The following is a 23,634-nucleotide window of genomic DNA, read 5'->3' on the forward strand; positions in this document are numbered from 1 at the left end:
AAGCTATTTGGAAGATAAGGTTCTAGGATCCTTGGGGAAGGAACCCCTTTGTATTTCTTTTCTTCCCAGTATTTTTTATTCCTTTGTCTAAGACTAGAACAGTTTATGTTGCTACCCGTACTAATTTATTCTATGCTCTGCATATGAACTACTCTCGAGAGGGAACGTCTTTCAGCCTCTGCGCCTTCCTTGATTTTATTGTTGCATTTCCCACTGGCTTAAATGGCATTAATTTATCTATCCTTTCCTTTGCCTTTAGAAAAGCATAGTCTTCAGTAGGGTAAAACCAACTGGAAGTGTAGGAGGTATTGTCTTGATAAAAAGAGATTCATTTTTCTGGTGAGCTTCCAAAGCAACCCCTCTATGAACAAGTTTCCTTCCCCTTGAGACAGATTAAATTCAGCAGGAAAATGTGTGTTAAAGCAATTATAACACTGAGCCAAAATGTAAAAGAATCGACAATCGTAATAGATTTTTTGTGCTTATAATATCAGAACTGATCTACATCAGGTACATTTTATGGGGTCAGTTATTGCCATACAGTTGACTTAGGGCCAGATCCTGCTCCCATTAGAGTCAGTGGCAAAATTCTGAGCGAAGGCACTGGCCCATATTTTCCCATCTTGTAAATGGGTGTTCATAATTTGGTACCAGCGTATGAATATTCATTTGCAGTGATCATAGGTTGAAAACAGCCCTTCAGTTTTAAGTCTGTTAATTTTTACATGCCTACAGCCAGAAAAGATACACCAGGTTAGGAAGGCTTTTGGAGTTGGAAGAAATTACTGGTACCCACTCCATTAGCACAGGATTGGGACCCAAGGGAGCTGGGCTCTATTGCTAGTGCTGCCTGCAGCCTGCTGGGTGATGCTGGGCAATCACTTTGTTGCTCTGTGCCTCTGTTTCCCCATCTATAAAATAGAGCTAATGATACTGACCTTCTTGGTAAAGCTTTGGGATCTACTGATGAAAACCATTATGTAAGAGCTAGGCTGCTCTCAGGCACTTAGAGTGGTACATCATGTTCCACTCTCCATGCCTCATCAGCTTTGCTGTTCAATGCAAGTTGAGGGGGATGGGGTGGGCAGTGATCCTGTCCTCCTTCAGCTATCTTGTAATCCCAGGGGCACTAGGCAGGAATAGTTACTGTGCTTCCCATTGGGACTATTATTACTCCTGTACAGGGACTATTGTAGCACCTGGCCATCTCCCCAGCACCCAAAAGGGGGAAAAGATCTTTACAGCTGCTCCTCGCCCAGCTCGTACTGGGGCAAGGCACAGTCTTACCCTGTGCACCTTGATTCTGTCATTGTTAAAATAAAAACTAAAGATTATGTTGCTACATAGACTCACTATGGTTATTCTTATTTGCAGGATGTGGAGTAAATTTCACCAGCCCTTCAGGTCGCATTGTCTCCCCTAACTACCCCAGCCAGTATGACAACAACTTAAATTGCAATTATATCATAGATGGGGGACCTCAGTCATTTGTCATCCTACGGTTTGAGACTTTCCAGTTGGAATGTAAGTGCTTGATTTTTAAATATCTCCAGTATGTTATACAGACTGTCAAGCTATTCAGAGAAGGGCATAATGAGTCTCCCATATGGAAAATAATTATTTAAATTCAGGACACCATTTTGCAAACTATTTACTGACAAACTTGATTTGTTTGAAGGTTTGGTGCAGTTCAGAAAAAATGTCCAAAATAGTAGAAGCTTATCTGAAGCTGGAAATCTGGTAAGAATTAGTGGTTAGAATATGAAAATGACAATCAGGAATTTGGGGTTTTGTTCCTAGTTTTGCCACTGACTGTGACACCTTGGCCAAGTCACGACACTTAATTGTTCTGTGCCTCAATTTCCCACATCTGCAAAATGGATACAATTAAACTTATTGTGCAAGGCTACAGTCACAGCTAATTCATGTTTGTAAAATGTTTTGTGATCTTCAGGTGAAAGGCACTATGAAAGTTGAAAGTGGTGCTATTATTTATTAATTAGCAATACTGTCTCTTCAGAATTTAGCCAGGTAAGAAATACTTGGCCCTACTGAATTCAATGGCAAAACTCCCATTGACTCCCAGGATTTCAGCCCAGAAGTCTTGTCACAGTACAGTAGAATCCTGATTGAGCCACGCCATTTGCGCAGAGATCATACTTTGAGATGACCTACGATTTAGATCATTGGGAGTCATTTGAACAAGGAGATATGCAAGCAAGCTGTTATATAGGGTAGTCTGGATAATTGCTTTCTACTGTACTTCTGTTTTTGGCGCAAACCATGAAGTTAGGAGGTGAACAATTTTTGCTTTTTAAAAATGTTTTGGAATTATTTTGGAACTCAAAAACAATTGTGCTCTTTTTAAAATTTGAATTTGGGGCAAAGATTTGGTTCAGCTGTGGTCTTTGTCTAAAGTAGTTTGCTCATGTCCAATTCAAATATAACCTAATACTTTGTGAATTAGGGGAAGAGCTCATCAAAATAGAAGCAAACAAACATTTAAATGATTACTTGTAGTAAAAACAAATCTTGGTCCTTCTGAAAAAAATTGAAACATTAAAACCAAATGCTGCCCATTTCCACATCTTTGATTATATTCGTTTTTTCCCCTCCAGTGAAATATTCAGCTTTAGCATTTGCTTAAATTATAATTTGTCTTTAAGGGTATTGGAACATTTAGATCAAATTAAAATATATATTCAATTTGAGAGGTTTTCTCTATAAAAAGGCATTCAGAAAATATACTTGCAATCAATATTGATTAAAAACTTGAGGTAAAGAGTTAAGGAATATAGACCTTGTGATAAACTATATATGTCATAAATATTTACTTGGGTCACTTTACTGCAGGTCTGATTTGCTTTGTTGTTATCTTTATCAGTGTACACAAATACAAAATCCTTAGTCATCTGAAGGCAAGAAATTAGGATACGAGCAAGAGAACATCTGGTGGTAAAAGAGGAAGTTTGTCAACCACCAGAAGCTGCCTATAAATTTGTTTTCACAGTGATCTTAACGATAAAATGCAATGTTGATCACCTTCTAATAACAGAGTGAAATTGCCGGTGTTTAAATTTAAAATGAAAGAAGAATTGTAGCCCTTGATTTTGCAGTCTCTTCAGCACATGCTTACATTTATGCACAAGTGGTCCCACTGAACAATGGGACTGCTCACGTGTAAAATGAATCATGTGCCTAAGGGTTTGCAGGATCAGGTTCTTAGTTCTCTTTTACAGATGCAGATTAAATTCAGTTCTGGCATAAGCATTCCCAGTTATATTGGAGTCAATGGAGTATAGCTGAATTTGGCCCATGAAACCCATTTTACACACACAGTTCAGATGTTCCTGATTGGGTACTTAAAGTTTAGATAGATTTTAATAATTGTAACTTACTAGCTATTTCACCATTGGAAACAAAACTTGTTTTAACATAGTGAAATATTTTACTGGAGAACTGAATCTAAGGAGGCAGTTTTCAAACTAGTGCCTGTAAAGCACGCATTTCATTTATTTTAACCTATCGGAATCTCTCTTTTTGGAGAACCATAGAGTAGGAGGCAATAGGGTAGAGTGGAATAATACACATGTCCTGCCAGCAAATAAAATCTTTTCATTAGATAAAATCATAGATTTCTATGGCAGAAGTAGTGTGTTTTCAGATATTGCATAGGAGATGAAGCGATAGTACTGACTACAAGGGATCCCTTGGTAGGAGAATTTCCAAATGAACAACTCAGGCCATAGCAATGAAACAATTTTTAGTGTTCAGACTTGGCATCTGAATAAGTTTCCTGTAAAGAATGTTTTCCATGTTCCTTCAGCCTGTCATCGTAAGCAATAAAGCAATCAAAGAAAGGGGAAGGACACCCAAATGGGATTGCATTGGATGGAAATGTGCGTCAATTTCACGATCAAAATGTGATAGCACTGACTAGTATTTCTTTTTGGTAGCTAGGAATCTGTGCTATTCTCCACTCACTCTCTTCATCCTAAAGTACATCTGTGTGATACAGTAAATCTGGTTACAGAGCCTCATTTTTACTCTAGTCTGATTAGTGAAATTGCATTGTCTACTGCTAGCTTCTTTTATTCATATTTCCCTTTGCTATTTTATTTAATGTCAAGCACAAAGTGTTTTTTGTGCATTTGTTTGCTTGGTGCCAGTGGCACATGGATACAATATTCTATAGAATATGCATATTCTCTCTACTCTTTTCCTGCATCTGGGCTTGTAGGTCTGGGCTACTTTAAATGATAGACAATAGGTAAGAATCCTTCTCAATAAACAATGGAATTATTTAAAGGTAGTTACTCAGATCCAACCTTTTGTTTGCAATCCTTATACAAATAGAACCTCATTTTAAGAATATCCTTAATGGTAGCATTTGATAGCATAGTATTAGAGTGCTGAAACATGTTAATTCTCTCCAGGTATCAGGCAGGCTTCCAGGGAATTCTGAGTGCCATGAATACTTTGTTGAAATCATATAAAATAAGTGGGAGAAAGTTCCTATAACATTTAATCTAATTTTGTTAGACTATGTGGATCTCTTTCTAGGCAAAGTAACACACTGTGTCATCATGTCATTCCAAATAATTATTTATTGGCTTGTTTCTTGTTGTTTTTTTTAATCTTAAGTGCTGAAGTTATAATTTTGCAATATGTAAAAAGATTGCTGGTCCATTTTGGAATCTTCCACATCTGCTTTCTCAATTATTACAAGGCACTTCAGAAAATAGATACATTTTGCAATAGCTTATTTTGAAAGAAGAGATCTTTAAAAGACTATTGTAATTATTCACTTTTGAAATAGCCCCTCTGCTATTTGGTTTGAGTTGGCTAGTTTATAAGTAATGAAGGAGTAGAATTCTGTTTTATAATAATAGCAACAACAATGCATAGGAGCCCTAATTATGGATCAGAACCCCATTGTGCTAGGTGCTGTACAAACACAGAACACAAAGAAGTTCCCTGCCTCAGAGAACTTACATTCTAAGTATAGGACAAGAGACATATATGGACAGACCAATGAGGAGTGCCAGGAAACAATACTGGTCAGCACGATAGGCTGGGGTCTCAGCAGAGGAGAGTTTTTTAAAGAGGATATGATTTAGTTTTGTACATATTTATGAGAATCTCCTTCCAAGCATGAAGAGCATCATGGGGGAAAGCCTACAGGTGCTTGTTTGAACAATTAATAATTGGACAATGGAGGCTGGCATCATGGCTCAGTCAGAGGCAGGAGCCAATGAGTGATGATAGGCAGGGTGGGAATAGGCAGTGAAAAAGACAAGTAGCTTATGTTTGATGTAATGGAGAAGAGGGAGTTGGTGGACAGATGCAAAGAGAGGGGGGTGACATCCTCAAAGCAATGAGTTTATCTGCCAGGGCCAGCTTTAAAACTTGCTAGGGCCCAGAGCTGAAGCTGAAACCCAAGGACTTCAGCCCAGCCTGGTGGGGCTTGGAATTTGGCCTTACCCCTCCACCTGGAGTGGCAGGGCTCAGGCCCCGGCCCTATTCCAGCCTGGGTCATGTAGTAATTTTTGTTATCAGAAGGGGGTTATGGTGCAATGAAGTTTGAGAACTGCTGGTAGGAAGATGATTGTTATGGCAGCATTCTGAATGGATAGGAGGGGGCAAGAGTGAATTTTTCCAGGCCAGAGATAAGGATGTTGCAGGAAATGAGACACGAGATGATGAGAGCCTGGATAAATTTTAGGTGTGTGGATGGATAGGAAAAGCTGTATCTTAAGGACCTTATGCAGAAAGAATCAGCAGGATTTATATGTAGTGTAGATATGAGCACCTAGGGAGAGGTTTGAGTCAAGGATGATGTCTGGGTCACAGGGCTGAGTAACTGGCAGAATGGTGGTGTTGTGTTGTCCATCATGATCAAGAAAGAGGAGGAGGGGGAAGAGATTGGTGGAAGGAGAGATTAAGAACGCTGTTTTAGCCATGTTGAGCTTGACCTGGTGGCTAGACATCCACTAGGAGATGTCAGAGAAAGAGGCTAAGATTTTCCTTTGGACAGGAGACAGGTCTGGAACAGAGGCTGATTTGTAAATCATCCACATACCGGTAGTTGAATTTGTGGTTGTGGATGAGATTAGGCAGAGGTAAGGTACAGAGGGAGAAGAGAAGTAGACCTAAGACAGAGCCCTGTCAATCCTCCATGGACATCTGGAGGGTGATGAGGAGGATCCTCTGAAGGACACACTGAAGAAGCAATTAGAGAAGTAGGAGGTGAATCAGAGGAAGGAAGAGTCACAGAAACCAAGGGAGGACATTTCAAGAAGAGGAGCATGGTCAACTGTGTCAAAGATGTCCAGCAGGTCAAGGAGGATGAGGATCTGAGCTTTGGCTAGGAAGAGGTTTCAAAGACTTTGGCAAAAAGTTTCAGTGAAGGATACTGGACAGAATCCAGATAGGGTAGGGGCTAGGCTGGAACTGGAGGCTGTGAACTCCAGGCAGCATGTCTGTAATAGGGTTGCTCCCTCCACGGTGCCCCTCATAGTTAGAGGTGGTTCTGCAGGAGCCCTGCCTCAGTTTCCCTCTTCTCAAACCTCCGTAGTCCAAAGACCTCCAGGGTTGGTGGGAAGGTTCAGGTAGGCTTCCTTGCTCTGGCTGCCACTGTCTGCGAACCAGAGGACCTCCTCCTGGGGTTGGGTCACAAATAATTCCCTCTAAGGGGGTCAGGAGTCCACTGCCCTCCTTTCACATCTGGGGTAGAGCATAAGGAGTTTCTCCTTCCTGAGATCAAGAGTTGACTGGCCCACCTTCTAGGGCTAGGTTGCAATTCCCGCCAGCTGCAAGCCTTAGCCTGCTTCTCTCTAGCTGGCCCCTGTTTCCCACTCAGCCCTGTTAACCTGGAGAGATCAGCAGGCAGACTTCCTCCTCCTGCTAGCACCTCCCTTTTATGAGAGACAGAAGGCAGCATTTATACTGCCCTCCTTCCCAGGGTTCATTATGGTTGGCTGGGAGAGAGAAAAGTCCTGCCTCATCTTGCACTACAGGGATGCTGGTTTCAGCCCCTTAAAGAGACAGTGGTCTGGGTTTCTCCCCAGCCACTAATTCCTGGGACTGTTTCCTCTATTCCCACTTCAGCCATTTCTCACACCTTTGGTTCCAGCATTACTGGAATGGCATCTTCTGACTCCCTGGGTTAAAGGGCCAGCATTCAGTGAGCTTGAAGACAAAAGGGAGACAGGAGATGGGGCAGTAGTTGGAGAGGCAGGTGGGGTCACAGTGGGTTTTTTAAAATGGAAGAGACTAAAGCATGTTTATATTGGGAGGGGGAAAAGCCAGAGGAGAGTGAGAGGTTAAGGAGGGGAGTATGGAAGAGGATGAGTACCCATGAGAGCAATCAAGAGAACCAGTGCTGCTAACAATGCTCAGTAATGAAGTGCCTCCTGATGCTGGCTCTGGCTAGTGTACATTCGAGACTAGATCCCTGAGCCTTGTACCTGTGCTCATAGGCCACCAAACTTACTCTTTCCACGACTGCATCTGAAATCGGCACACAATCCATCATAATTATGTTGCAACCGGTCTTATTGCATGAAACTCATTTTCCCTGGAATTTTTTTCATTTCAGCCTTCCCTTTTAAAAAATCCCCTTAGAACTATTCTTCTCCCCAAAGTGTTTGTAGATTGACCATTGACCATTGAATTGCCTTCTAACTGAGTCTTCCCTTTTTTAAAAACATTGCCCCTTACCCTCATTTGTTTTTAAGAGCATGTTATTGCATTTATGTGCAGTTTGTTTTATCCTATTTTACAGCATCCCAGCTGTCTGGGTGGGGTATAGGGGGTCAGTTTGTTTGTTTTTAATTAGTTAACACAAGTACAAGCTGCCTGCTTCTTCTACATTTGTTTTTAATGTCTATAAAGTAAGACAGCTCAAACACGGGAGAGTGATTCATAATGGATATAGGAGACCAGTGCTCACTTCTGAATCCAGTAGAGCAAGGTCTTGAACTATGGTCCCCCTGACCACCCAGGTGAATAGCCTAGCCACAAGGCCATCAGCAACTCTGGGATGTGGGTCTCATTTTCTCCTGTTCGATTATATAAAGAATTTAATAGTCAATGGGTCAGAGAGACTGATTCTATTGTCTAGTGGTAATTGAGCTTGTAAATTTACTCTAATTGTGAGCTCCGTTGTAAAAAATACATAAACATGTATAAGGTGATACAATAACCTATAAAAACAAATTTTGATGGAAAAATAGGTCAAGCGGTTTTCAATAATGAATGTTATAAACAGGTGCAAGAAAACAAAAGAGACTAAATTAGTCCAAACAAAATGGCCAAATTGATACAATTCAACAATTATGTTGAAATCATGCTTGGTAAAAACAAAAAAAGTAAAACCAGAAATTAATGCAGCAGATGTTAGGAAATAAACTATTCCATCCATCACTCCCTTTCTGGGTCCATAAAGAAAAAATTTGCGGGAGAATATGGAAGAACTGACAGACTACTGGCCTGAGCTTCACCACCATGGCTGCCTTCCAGACTTTTTTCATCCTAAGCCTAAGGGATGTCTTGACCAGACCAGGCCAGAGAGAGGGACCCAACTGCCATCACCGCCCCCACCAGTTCCAGTTGAATCCCAAATATCACCTGAGAGGAAACAGGATTGGACTTGAACAATAGCAGCAGCAACGACTCTAGCCCATCTCAACTAACTTTTCTTTTTCTCCAAAGAGACAGTTATTCCCATCTTTGACGCTGTCTAAGAGACTGACAGATAAGGAGGTTTTCCTTCTAAAATCTCTCAATAGCTAAAGAGAGAGGGACACAGAAGATATCACCTCTGCTGGCTTCCACTAAATTACAAACTCCAGCTGGCATAAAATGAGATCAGACTTTAACAACAAAAGTAAAATCTTAAGTACTTTCTCTTTTACCCAAAAGGACAGTTATTACCGTCTTTAATACTGTTGAAGAGACTATCAACAAGGGTTCTCTCCATCCCATCTAAAACTCTTTCCAGCTAAAGGGAAAGGGGAAAAAAGACATTAAAATTAACGCCTTAACACTTTACATTTCAGATGCTTTAACTGTTGTCCCTTCTTTTCTGTATCTTTAATAAAAAAGTTAAAAGGATTTTTAATAGTGTGCTTGCCATAGTACTAAGTAGGCTGAGGTCTCTGTATACCAAGCCTCGAACCTTATTTAACGCTGTTTAATAGCAGCTAGTGACTGGGTTACTGACCCATTTTCCCCTCATCTGACTTAATACCACCCCATTCACTTGGGATATGGGACACTCAGATTTGAGTCTCTGCTCTAATAAACATTTTATTATTTATACCATGTGAAACAGCTCCAACAGGAGAAGTTTGTGAGAGACTCGCTCCAGAACAGACTGGTGGTTAGGGCTAGTGATGCCAACTTTCTAATCATACAAAACTGAACACTCTTGCCCTGCTCCCTGCCCCGCCCCTTCTCTGAGGCCCTGCCCCCACTCACTCCACCCTCTCCTCCCTCCGTTACTCGCTCTCTCCCACCCTCACTCACTTTCACCAGGCTGAGGCAGAGGCTTGGGGTGTGGGAGGGGGTGATGGCTCGGGCTGGAGGTGCAGGCTCTGGGTGGGGCCAGGGATGAGAGGTTCGGAGTGTTAGAGGGGGCTCAGGGCTGAGTTGGGGAGTTGAGGTGCAGGACGGGGTGTGGGCTCCAGGAGGAAGTTTGGGAGGGGGTTCCGATCTGGGGTGGGGGGTTGGTGTGTGGCAGGGAGGTCGGGGTGCAGCCTCCAGCTGGGCAGCGCTTACCTCAGGCAGCTCCTGGAAGCAGACAGCATGTCTGGCACCTAGGTGGAGGGGCCGGAGGGCTCTGCATGCTGCCCATGCCTGCAGGTGCACCCTGTTGGACATGGTTCCCTGCGCCTAGAAGTCGGCTATGCTGACCACTTCCCAGAGCCACACGGAGCCAGGGCAGGTAGGATCCTGCCTTAGCTCCACTGTGTTGTCTAGGGGATTTTTGCTCTGGGGGAGGGGGGTTTCTATCCCCTTCTTCAGGGAATTGCCCCTTTCCTCTATCTTGTGCTTTCTCCCTCTGCCAACCTTCCCTCCTGGGAAGAGGCCCTAATCCACTACCACAGGATAAGGCAGGCCCTTTACTACCCTAACTTTTTGCCACTTAAACCTGCCCTGAACCTCAAGGGCACCTGGGCAATAGGGTATTGCCTCCAATCCCTGTGGGCACATTCTATATCTGTCTTCGCACCAGGAATCCACCAGTGCACCAGCTTCTTTTGTACCAGAGAGCAGACTGAGGCTGAGTCCATCAGGCCTCACTGGGGTTTCCTCCCCATCATCACTGGAATGGTGGACAGCCTCTGTTCCTTTCCCTGCCCTCCAGCATTTGCCCAGCCACAAAACTCCACCCACCCACAATCCATGTGTGGGCAGTCCCGTTTCTCGTGTCCTCGTCATCCACATTGCCAGCAGATCACTGGTCGGGATCATGGGGAAACCCCTCGGTTGTCCTCCCATTTGTTTTCCAGGTTCCTTCCCAGGAGGGGTTTCTCTGGGCCTTCTCCTGGTCTCCATGTCCCTGATTGGCCATCCCTCATTCCTGGGGAAGTCCGCCTCTGTGTACTCCTCTGTATGTTTTTACAGCTGCCTTGACCATATTCAGTTGGTGCCTCCTCCCCTAAACCTTTATGTTCTCGGGGAGGCCCTGTAAGAATTATTCTAGGATGAGCACATCCATGATCTCCCGCACTGTTTGGGCATCTGGCCTCAGCCACCAGGTGGCCTAGTCCACTAACTTTCAGGCAAATGCCCAGCAACACCCCATCCACCTCGCTGCCCAGAACTTCTGGCAGTACTTCTACACTGACAGCCCCACCCGATCCAGATTGGCTGCCTTCACTACTTGATAATTCCTGACCTGCTCTTCACTTAGGACCATGTATGTCACTGGGCTTCACCAGCTAAGTAGGGAGCCAGTCGCAGGGCCCAGGTTGCCCTGTCCCATCCAGCCCCAGCAGCTACCCATTCAAACGTGCCTAGGAAGGCATCAGGGTCATCTGTTGGGCCCATTTTACATAGTCCTAGGCCTGGCGCCCGAACGCCATCAGCTCCCAGAGGACTGACTGCTTTCTGCAGGGAACTGCTAGTGGACGCTGGCCTGCTTCTGAATGAAGTCCTGCAGGCTCTTTTGCTGTTCTGCCTGCTAGGTGAGAAAGGCCTGTCTATCCAGCTGGTGGGCTTGCTGAAAACTTTGCATTGCCTTCTGCATCTCCTCCTGCTGCTTGACCAGCCATTGCAGGGTCTCCTCCATCTCCGGGCTGCCAAACACATGCTGCTGACACAGGAGATCCTGAACAAGCTCCCACATGTAGCAGAATGAGGTAGGGCCCCTTTGGTTTCTGCCAGGTTCACAAAGTCACGCCAAGACCCTGGGTTTAGTAACAACTTGTCCACTTTATTCTCAGGCTTGTTCCCATCACCGTTTCACCATGTATCAGTAACCCTTCACCATCAGGAGGAAGGGGAGCACTACAAACCTGCTTCCATTCCCTGCCTTTTCCCTTTCCTCCTGCTCTCTTTTGGCTTCCTTTCCCTCAGGCTTTTATGTTGCCCGAGAGTAATTAGGTAGCAGCTGTCTCCACCTCCCCAGTTATGGCCAGGTTAGCTCCAGCTCACTCTAATTTGTTCCCCCTAAGAAGGAGCAGGCATGACAGAGGGCTGAATCGGCAATCCTTTGCCCAGTACCCTGTCACAAGAAGTTAATCCCGTTGTGTACACTCTGGAAACTTGGGATGTTTAAATTTACTGCAACTGATTTGTGCCTCCTTGAGAAGTTGCTTATCCTCTTGGTGCCTCAATTTCCTCATATGTTAAAAATTATACTTATTTCACAGGGAGTTAAGGAGTTATATGCAGTAAGCCACCATGTGAAGTGCTTTGAGATCCTTGGGTGGAAAGTGTACATTTATTATTATAGTACTCCTTGAAGTGTATGTATATGTAATACTCAATAAGTTCCATTGAATGTATGCTGCTAACACTTCTGCATTTCACATCCTTTGCAGCCCAGACACTCTCCACTGGAACTTGTGCTTATGATGGAGTGAAAATTTTCAGAGGTACCAGGATAACTCCCTACCCAGTCACCACAATGTGTGGTACTGAAATCCCGAGGCCTGTCAGTTCCTTTGGGCCTATGCTCCTCAACTTCTACACTAACTCTCATATAGTAGGCCTTGGATTCCTGGCAACATACAGAATAATCCGTGAGTAACCACAGCAATCCGCTTTGGTGGGTAAAAGTAGTCAGATTTGAGTGAGTGAATGTCAGCAGAGTTCATACTCTCCATATTCTCTGCAAATAAGTTTTTTAGGAGTAGGGTCTGGGAGTGAGCAGCATGTTTTATCATGTACTGTGACCTGTGACCTGACTATCTCATCTCTCAGGGCTGGTCTACACTACGGGGGAAAATCGATCTCAGATACGCAACTTCAGCTACGTGAATAACGTAGCTGAAGTCGAAGTATCTAAGATCGAATTACTCACCGTCCTCACGACACGGGATCGATATCTGCGGCTCCCCCTGTCGATTCCGCAACTCCGTTGGGGTTGGTGGAGTTCTGGAATCAATATAAGCGTGTTCGGGGATTGATATATCGAGTCTAGATGAGACTCAATATATCGATCCCCGAGCAATCGATTGCTACCCGCTGATACGGCGGGTAGTGAAGATGTAGCCTCAGGCACTCTGCTCTCCCTCTTTGCAGGAATTATCTACATAAGGGGCTCTGAATGGGACCAGCTCAGAATCTGAGATCACATGAGTGTTCTAAAGCCATCTACTCCACAAAAACAATAGGTGCTCAGTTGCACTTTGAAGTTTTATTTAAAATGATACTCCAAAGATGTGTCACTAGTTAATTTACCTGAAGAAAAATTGTTGTTACATGTGGGAGGATGGCAAAAAAAGAACACTCTGAGCCTGATTCTGAAATTATACCAAGACCCTTTTACACCACACTGGCAGTGTAATGGAGTCCTAATGTGGGTTCAGTTATATTTATACCTACTTCTAGAGACAGCCTAAAGGGGCTGTAGTGTCAGTGAGAATCAGGCTCTAAACACGTTTTTCCTTTCAGTGTACATACTCCACAAATACATATCATGATTCACATCAGACCTCAATCTCTTTTAAAGAGGAAGTGGATATTAGGGAAGAGAAATGAATATAGGAAGTTCTCCCTACTGCACCAATATAGTAAATCCTAACTGATTCTATTTTCAAGATAAATCGAACTATTGTTTGGTTTTTGAAAAACGATTTCATTTGCACCAGCAAAGCACATGTAAGAGCATGCTGTTAACAGCTGTGAAATTTCCCTCATTACCTTCCCCTCTGAACAAGAGCCACAACAAAATGTATAAAGTCAAGTAGTTTTGTTTAAAATGAATTCCCCCAGTAGCCACAGGCTAGACAGAATGGCACTGAAGGATGATAGTGTGCATTTGGTCATGAAAAGACCTTCATAGCCACAGCCAACTTGATTGAGTTATGTAACTTGTGACTTCTGACATTTGAGAAGTATAACTATGGCCTTATTAGCTTGTTGCTCTGTACAACGCAGATTCCAGCAATTAACATTCCTCTTCCTTCTAGTTGTATTGTTTGCTGAAAGAAAAATGAAAAGGCTTTCCTCTGCTTGCCTAGCATGAATGCTGCTTTTTAATCCACTTAGCTCTTGTCTCTTATTTGCCAAAGTTCCAGTGTTCAGCCCCCCTACCTGAGCTGTGAATATGGAACGAGGAGCTGTGCATTCAACAGCCTTCATGGGCTTGGCTTTGTGAAGGTGGTGGCTGTCTGGGGCAATGGCTAGTCCTTTAGACCTTGAAAAACCGTGTGTGGGTTTGGGTTATTTGTCGGCAGGGCACAGGGAAGCCAGGGCCATGTTAAGATTATAAAATAAAGAGCTTGAGTAGGCAGTGAGGGTTTCAGCTGGTTTTGCACAGGATTTGTTCCCTCAAGCACTGACGATGGGAACAAATATCAGGCCACATCCTGACCTTAGCAGCATCTGTGGTGTGAAATTCACAGGAGCACCTTCATCCCACTGTTGCAGATGCTTAAATTGACCCTCTTCTGAAGCAGCTTGGTTGCATGTACAGAACCACCCAGTCATAGTCCCTCCCCAACAGCACAGTCTGTGACTCCACCCACTGCCAGATAGGGATTCGATGTCAGAGGTAGTACAGAATTAATGCAATGCCTTCCAGATGCCTCAGCAGAAGGGAGAGGGCAGATTCCTCCCCACTGACTGATAGCTGGGGAGACACTGGATGAAATGTGTAGCTTAGGGATTTCCTTCCTACCCCCAGCTAGCTGAAGAATCCCAAGGAGAGAGGAGATAAAGGAAACAACCCCATAGTGACTCTTATGATTCTTCCCCTCCGCACCCTTCTAGAGCTGAGTGGGATTCACTACTCCAGAACAATCCCTCAGCTCCAGCAGGAAGAAGATAGTGAAGGTATGAATAGGGGCCAGGGCTATCTAAGAGGAGATGGAATGAAATCCTGACCCCTTTTAAGTTAATGGTAAAACTCCCACGGAATTCAAAGGAACAAAGAATACACCCATTTCCCAAATTCTCTAGCCACCAAGCTACTGCAAAGCAGGTACAGACCCATTGCTGAAGATGCACCTGGTTCTCAGCCAGTTTCTATAGGTTCATGGTGCTTATCCCTTCCTTCCTTCATGTCTTATAAGACAGGGTCAGGATTTTGCCTGTGTGTTATTGAACAAGCATGCTATCAGTGGGGGGAAATGTAGCAGACAAATATAACTGTGTCACTAGGATACTGCCAAAATCATAAGAGTTCATTTTACATTTCAGGGTGGTTTAAACTTCCACAATCAACTCTGCTTAGCATGGCGAGGATCTTGTCTTGCCTGTATCTGGATAGTAACATTATCCTACTTACTTCACGATACTCTCACATTTGGCATCTGGTTTATATTCAGATATTAACTGATCTCTGCTTCCTCTTTTTGCTTTCATTGCAGCTTGCGGTGGCCTTTTCAATGGCTCCTCTGGCACAGTCAGCAGCCCTACCCATTCCTTTACTGATTATCACAATAATATGAACTGCTCATACCACATTACAGTTGGAAACAACAAAGTCGTGGCACTCAAGTATGTAATCCAAGTTCAGCATCTGATTAAGAGGGACAGAAAGATCTCTGGTTCTGATTTTAAAAAAAGTATTCTGGTAAAGAGAGTCATTGTATATTCTCTTTTCCAACGGAGAACTTGAAATGGAACTAAGAAATGTCCATGTAAAGCACTGAAGCAGACCTTATTATCCCCATAAAAATCAAACTTGTTGAAAACTGTTTGTTTTAGAAACCATCAATTAGTTATTATTAGCAAGATAGCACTGTAATTTTAGCTTCCCACTGTGGCTTGCAAAGGGACTAAATCATCATATAAAATGTTATTCACTCCCTGAGCTAAACTTCACTGATTGGCTGTTTTGGAGTAGTTACGAGCTTATGAATAATGTAAATTAAAATCCTCTTTTGGAAACTAGTGACCTTATTTCCTTAAACCCCAGATAATATTCTCTTCCCAGAAGTGGCATAATTTAAAAAAGATGTAACAGCCACAAAATATTGCAATTTAAAACTTCTGAAACAAAATAATTCTTGTGTTTTAATGATATTAAAGCTTAATTTATAGCATTGGGAGAGGAAGGAATTATGAAAAGGCTGAGTATGAATACATTTGCCCTGCTAAGTAGCATGCTGGCTTGGGGGCTGATTCTGCATTACTGTACATGTACATCCAAAGTACCCACAGAAGCTGATGGTTGGTTTGGCTGTTTGGATAAATGAGTGAGGATACTGATTCTCAAAGAATATGCAAGATCTGCATAGTTCCTGGAAATAAAGATACCCATGCTGATGCATGCTGTGTTATCAAGTTTCACTTCAAGCTTATCTTGTGAGCACAACTGGCCTGGACAGAAATGGGGTCACTAATATCTAATTATTATTTTTTAAACTCTCTTCCCTGAAGGGCACCTGCCCATGCTTATTCCTGGGTGAAGAACTGATTTTTCAGTTTGATAGCAGTTCTGGAAGAAAATCAGTTTGGGTTTGAATCATGTCTGAATTTTTTTGGAATCTTTGATGAATTGAAAAAGTCCATCGGGGTCAGAGGAAATGCTTAGTTCAGCCCAAAATGTTTTGTTTCCAAACATTTGTACAGAGTTAGATTAACAAACCAGGAGGAGGTGTATCCCCTGCCCCATATTCTATAACCTCGAAAACCAATTAGTGTTAAATTCACTCTACCCACCCTATGCTTGGCTCTGGCCATTACTATTAATACCTCATTTCCACAAGCACCAAAAACCACCCAACATCTGAATAAAAACAAAACTGCGATAATGTAACCCCCTACATTGTATCTTACAGATTCAATGCCTTCCACCTTGAAGCTTCCTCCTCTTGTTACAAAGATTATGTGGCTGTATATGATGGCTCAGACATCTACTCTCCACTCCTTGGCAAATTCTGCAGCTCAGAACCTCCTCCAACTCTTAAGAGCTCCAGCAATGACTTGCTCTTGGTGTTTAAGACTGATTTCTTTGAAGTAGCTGGAGGCTGGAAAGCATCTTTCAGAGAGACAATAGGTAAGAATATTATCCCATCAAATCCTCCCTGTTATCTGATGGCAAGTCATGTCCTACGGTGAGCAGCTGTTGTAGCCTCTGCCTGGCAACAAGATGGGGCTCTCAGTAGTACAAGTGTTGTTGTAGCCATGTAGGTCCCAGGATGTGAGAGGGACAGTGTGGGTGAGGTGACCTGAAGAAGTTATGTGGAGTTCAAAAGCTTGTCTCTCTCGCCAACAGAAATTGATCCCATAAAAGATATTTCCTCGCCCACCTTCTCTCTCTCTAGTAGTCTAAGTAGACAAGGGTGGACATAGCCTGCCTTTCACTGTAGCATGTAGCCACGCAGGCCGCCACAAGAATAGACATAGCCTTAACTTAATTCTTACCTATCTCATAAAATGCACAGTTGTCTCTTGAGTGGCAGACAGGGCTTTGGAGTGGAGCCCAGAGCTGGCACGCAGAGCAGCTTTGGAGCAGTGGAGCGGCAGGTTTTTGCCTGGAGCTGGAGTGAAGCCGGAGCACAGATCCAAAGCCCTGGTGGCAGAAGGCATAGCAGCACCCACATCCTCCTCTTTTGGAGGACTTTATGGATGGACAGTGGCACAGCAGCTGAGCTCTAATTCTGCAGCAGGAGGCTAGTGATAGCCTGAAGTTAGATATCCTTTCTTCCTCTCCTCCCCTTGCAGCACTGCCTCCCTCTCCAATGCCCCACCCCTGCTTCATACCTTTTTAAAATAAAATAAGTCAGTGAAGCTTGAGGTGCCCCAACAAATCATTTCACTGACCACCCCCAATCTTTCAGCCAGCCTAGCACATAGTTCTGTCATCATAATGGAACATGTTGGTTATGTGAGCAAAGTACTGTTTTTATGGGCCTCCTAGACAGTGCTAAGGGCAGTTCTTGATTCTTGCCTTGACCAGATAAATTTTAAAGTCCGTCTCACTACTAGTCTGAAAAGTGATCTTTCTGTAACATATGAATCATTGGTAGTGATAAGCTATAAATTATTATCATCTTTAAACAGCCTTAATATAATATCCAGTATTTTGTTGCCTAATTCATTCATTTTCTGGATGAAAAAAAGGCGTAATGGCCATGTTTATAAAGCATGCACTCAGACACTCCAGAATGAAAGGCCTTGTGGTAGGATAAACATAGCCTTTAGCTGAGTCATTGAGCCCCCACAGCAAATAGCTGTTTTTCATTTGTTACAGTCTAAGTATTTAGGGATAACGAATAAAAGTGGCACCATATCCTTGCCAAATATACTACTCCCAGAGAACCTCATGGCCATTACCTTTATTAATTCCTCTTAGCATTAGTCTAGTAATTGCTACAGAAAACTTTAAAATCTGCCTTGTGGACTGTTCTCTCATGTATTCCATCAAATGTGCTTTTGCAAATGTTGTTTCGCATAGTGCTCTCTGTGAAAATCTATTAAGTACCAGGCATGATTGGTCTCTACTCTTGTGGGTCTGTGCTTCAAAGATGAGCTCAGCAGGACTCCCAAAGCTGTCAGCCTTTGAGGGCTGTCTCAGTCCTCAGACTAGCAGGTAATCAGAAGTTTCTTAAGGCATTGACTGTAGATCAGTGATTTTAACCCTTTTTTCATTTGCAGACCTCCAAAAATGTTCCAATGGAGGTGCAGACCCCTTTAGAAATCTTAGACACCGCAGTTTTGTGGACATTTAGACATAGTCTGCAGACTTCCACCAGTCCACAGAGCATAATTTGGAAACCACTGCTCTAGATTTACCTGTATGAGATTCTGTTCAAAGATACAGTGAAAGATGGCCAAATTTTCAGTGGTTCTGCAGAAACCTTGATTGTTTCCCCTTGGGAGGATGAGCCTTATATCAACTTAAAAAAGAATCTTTGAGGCTATTTCTAGAGGGAGACCTACCCAGCTCCAGGAACTAAAGAATGGAGTTATATAGGAGTGAAATAGATCTTCATGTAATGTATGTGGGAAGGGGTGTGTGTGTGTGTGCATGCAGAAATATATATAATGGGGGTGTGCACACAAATATATATGTGTATATATTGTGGCAAGGCACCTCCCTCGCATCGTTGGCCTCAGAGTTTCTCCCTCAGGCAGTAGAGGCCTAGAGTAAATCAGGGTTTTTATTCTTCATTCTGTTTTATTTTTCAGTATATTTACACGTTGGCCTCAGGGTAGAGCCAACGAGTTCTCAGAAGCAAAACTACTATATAAAAATGCACAACACAAAAAGGAATACCTTCCTTGCCCCTTCATCAGCGTGTTGCCTTATTACGCTGGCTTACTAAACAGCTGTTGGTGATTTTTCCTGTAAGGAGAAGAAACAGCCTCCCACCCAGGAGAAGCCTTTTCTCTCTGCTGTAACTGGCTTTTCAGTCCTCCTTCTCTTCTCTCACATGAAGAGGGGTTTTTAAAGTTCATTGGCAGTCCTTAACTGGACTCAGGTGTCTCTAATTAATCTGAGGTAACCTTTTTAGTTTATAGAAAAAAAGGCCTTCAACATTCTGGGGCTTTTATATCTGCCTTCCACAACTCTTTTATATCTGTCAGGTGTGACTTTGTCATAATATGTAATGTATATGTTGAGAGTGGCTTTTGGTTTTATATCTCTTTCTTGTTTTCCCCCTACCTGTGGGAAGCAAGCTACAAGGAGTGAGTCCTAGGGTATTTACACAGGATTCTGACGATCTCATGCGAGTGGAAACGGGCCAAGAAATAGAAAATCATATATATAAAAATTTTAAAGAGTCACAATTCTTTAAACTATTACAGCTTGGCTGGGCTGATGCATAGCTCTATGAAACTTTGCAACACATCTTTGTAATCTGAGCATAAAGAATTATGCTTAAAAATTGAGACAGTAAAGCCACAAACACCAGAGAGCTTATTATTTTAAAGTAGTCTTTAAAGTAACCCCCTCATGTCTGAAAAAAAACATATGGTTTTGTAGGAATACAAAAACAATATCTCTACAACAGCAAATGCAATCAGAGGGCAATTTATGACTGCAAATTACTGAGTGGTATCTGTAGAGCAACTGCAAACATAAATCTCTATTACTCTACAATGCATACATTATTCTGTGGCTATGTTAGAGATGCACAACTGGATAATGTAATTATTGTGCTCTGTTTAATGTTGTTGGTGACCTTGATTATGTCTTGGAAGGAGGTGAGTAGAAACCATAAACTCAGTTTCAGAAAACTAAACTTAGCTTATTTCCTTTCTTCATAAGCTCTTCAAATTTCATTGCTGATCAGGCTTCTCTTAGGGATGGTGCCAAAAACTAGGGTTATCTGTAGTTCATTCTTTGTGAATTTTATAGAAACGTGGTCAATTTGCTCACTGAGGGAGGATGGCAATGAAGGGAGGATCAGTAAGTAAGTGTGTAGCTCACAAAAACATTGCAGGACATACGAAAACTAGGCATCATTGGCGCTAAAGCCTGAAAATTGAGAAAAACGGCCCTGTTTTAATTAAAGCAATTAATTCACATCATTGATGCTGCACCCTCTGCAAGGACTGAATTCTTTCCACCAGGTACAATCTACCGTGAAAAACAAATCACCAAAAATCATTCATTAGTATTAATTTGGCAGGACAACAATGCTTAATCTATTCTTTAAAATGTATTTCTTTAGAAATATGCTACTGTATATTTGATGCTACATTGTCAAACAACCACATCACAAACTACAATCATTGTCAAAAATATTGTTGTGATCTAACACATTTGGATAAGGAGAATACAAAGCACTCATTACAACCCTGTGTGCTCATGACTAATTTGGTGTGCATTCCACCATTATGTTTGCCATGTTGGTTATGCAACTCATCTAACTAGAAATGGTCCCAAACCAAACCCCCTAGATCCAAACATAGCTGGTATTGGTGATGGGGGGATGGCTTCAGACTCTTAACTTTGATGTAGATCTGAATTTCACAGATTGGTCCTTTCACCATGATGGACCAAATTAAAACCCCAGAATCAAAAGCCTCTTAACTCTGGGGATGGTTCATAATTTGGATTCAGATCTTGATGTTGTGGTTCATGCTCATCTGTACTGTGATGGGCTGGACATGCTGTCGTGTTAAAAGCATGAATTGAGCTGAGTGGAAGAGCCCAGCCTGTAGGGATTGTCAACATGCCAGAACTGTAGGAAGGAATGGACAGCTTGGCTCCTTCTGTTGCCTTAGTTAACCTCTTTTACATTTCTGTCTTACTTTCTGGCCCTTAAATCAAGGATAGCAACATTTCCTTATGTCACAGAATGAATTCATAGACTTTAAGGTCAGAAGGGACCATTATGATCATCCAGTCTGACCACCTGCACAGTGCAGCCCACAGAATCTCACTCACCCACTCCTGCATCAAACCTGTGTCTGAGCCACTGAAGTCCTCAAATCATAGTTTAAAGACTTCAGGGTGCAGAGAACCCTCCAGCAAGTGACCTGTGCCCCACGCTGCAGAGGAAGGCGAACCCCCCCCAGGGCTTCTGCCCAATCTGTCCTGGAGGAAAATTCCTTCCCAACCCCAAATATTGCTTCAACTAAACCCTGAGCATGTGGGCAAGACTCACCAACCAGACACCCAGGGAAGAATTCTCTGTAGTAACTCAGATCCCACCCCATCTAACATCCCATCACGAGCCATTGGGCATATTTACCGCTAGTAGTCAAAGACAAATTGATTGCCAAAATTAGGCTATCCCATTATACCATCCCCTCCATAAACTTATCAAGCTTAGTCTTTGAAGCCAGATATGTCTTTTGCCCCCACTACTCCCCTTGGAAGGCTGTTCCAGAACTTCACTCCTCTGGTGGTTAGAAACCTTCATCTAATTTCAAGTCTAAACTTCAAGTGCTTGTCTCTTCAGTGGCTGGGGGAGATAAACCAATCAGAGGCTAAGGGTTTTGGACCGATGAGATGCTGCTGGGAGGAAGAGTTTGGGTTTCTCCCACATTGAGAAGTGAGGACTGTGTGCATTGGAGCTGTGATTGGACCAATGGGACCCTGCAAAAGGGGAAGACTTGACCTGTTCAGGTCAACCCTGCTGTAAAGGGGGCTTTCCACATTTACTATGTAGCACACTGGGGACTATTTGTGTTTATTTTCCTTTTTTTAAGAGATAACTGTAGCTTTTGCATAGCAAGGAATGAACCCTTGAGAACCATTTCTTGGTCTGTTGAGAAAGGAAGTTGTTTATTTAAGACACCATTACAGCAGTTCTTGATCTTTTCCATACTGGCGCTCCCCTTTCCATTTCAGGATGCTGCTCTCCATGGCACCTCCTTTCCATCTAGCAGGGTCACAACCCTCCCTCTCCCCCACCTCCCTTTAGCAATATGGGAAGAGTGAGGTGATTATGATCCCCCTGGCACCTATTTGTGATCCCTCTGGGGGTCACGAGAACTCATGCCCTACTGTATTATTTTCTTTTAAAATAATTGACCCCTATGCTATGGGGTGTAAAAGCGACCCTATTTAGTAGCTTATAATGATTTCTGCCCAGCAGCTTATCTGTTTTGTTCTCTGTCCTCCTCTACCCACCCTGACTGTCTTAGTTATGACAGTAAATACAATGTTCTAAAATAAATGATCAAAAGGAGAATTTTAGCAGCTTCCTGAAGGTGTGCCATTCTCTTCAGAGCTGGGTTTTGCAGCAGCATTAACATTCTTAAGGCACAGTGCTGCCCAGGGTTGTGTGGATATGCTGGGAAATGCATGTGACAGTGTAGGGAGCTTCTCCTCCCCCTGTAACTTAGTGCTGTTTTGGATGGGGAAGGGAGGAAGAGAAGGGGCAGCAAAAATTCCTGTTCATTCTCTATATCCCCAAGAGGGTATAGTCTTACTTGGCTTGGGGACATGGCTAGGCCTCTGTCTTCCCATTGTTTATGGAACCATCAGTAGCAGCTGGTAGAAGTACAGACAATCTCCGTGCAAAGGACCAGCATGATGTACAACAGAATGCATTTTCCTCCTCACCACCTTTAGCGCCCAGCCCAAGTGCCCAGAGACAACTTTACTCTCTGCCAGCAAGGTCTGTCAGGAGTCCACTGCTGGTTCCACCCTGCCCAACTTTTTTCCTTGAAGACCACACAGCTTTTTTTATCTTAATAAATATTTTTAGGAATGGATAATCATTTAAAAACAAAGTAATGGGGAGTAAGACTTTAGAAGGAACACCGTTAGAATAAGAAATCTTCTCCTTTGATCTAAACGCAATTCCCTGCTCTATGCATCCTAGTAATTTAGTAAACAACCTAATAATTTATATAACCTTTCCTTCCTGCCAAAATAATCTGTGGCTCCACTTTCATAACGTAACTCAGTATTACCCCTTGGTGTCTTTTTTCATTTGTTTCCCATATGTTAACTCTGTTAAGTATGTATTAAATTACTTTTTCTTATTTGAAAAAAAATATACCAACAAGGTATTTGCTAAAAGGCTTAGGGTTACGGAGGTATTTCCCTTAATTGAATGCAAATTTATTTTCACAATATAGTGAAAATCGGCCCAGTAGAATTTGTGCCAGCCTTTTTACTCCCTTATTTTTTATTGTCAACACAAAACCTTGGTACATACAGTTTTAAACCCAAACTCTGCCCTTTGAATTGGGTTGCCAATCCTTCAGGATTGCCCCAGAGTCTCCAGGAATATGTCCAACCTAAATTGGGAATCCTACCTTTTGAGATGTGTATATGTTTCTTAGGTTCCCACTGGCTTCAATTTGTAAGTACCATGGCTCTGATTTTCAGAGGTGCTGAGCACCTCCAGCTCCTGTTGACATCACTTGGAGTTTTGATTGCTCAGCAACTCTGAAGATTGGGCCCTTTATGTGCACTTTAAGACAAAAATAGCTACTGAACTGTGCAAGTAGGTGTCATTGATACTCTGTATAAATCATTTCTTATCTCTGACGCTAATAACATAATTTATTGCACTGACTTATATAAAATTATTTTAG

The 23,634-nt window shown here is 42.7% G+C and overlaps 1 protein-coding gene across 1 annotated transcript in view; it reads left to right on the plus strand.

Moving 5' to 3' along the window:
- The window catches only part of CUBN (cubilin), a 224,183-nt gene that overhangs the window by 185,589 nt on the left and 14,960 nt on the right, over nt 1-23,634 (plus strand). The window contains exons 55-58 of the mRNA XM_030550449.1: nt 1,375-1,524; nt 12,054-12,254; nt 15,048-15,177; nt 16,464-16,681. Of these exons, the coding sequence (XP_030406309.1) occupies nt 1,375-1,524; nt 12,054-12,254; nt 15,048-15,177; nt 16,464-16,681 (699 nt within the window). The remainder of the gene's footprint in view (nt 1-1,374; nt 1,525-12,053; nt 12,255-15,047; nt 15,178-16,463; nt 16,682-23,634) is intronic.

The sequence above is a fragment of the Gopherus evgoodei genome, chromosome 2 (genome assembly GCF_007399415.2).
Source record: "Gopherus evgoodei ecotype Sinaloan lineage chromosome 2, rGopEvg1_v1.p, whole genome shotgun sequence".
Taxonomy (NCBI): Eukaryota; Metazoa; Chordata; order Testudines; family Testudinidae; genus Gopherus; species Gopherus evgoodei.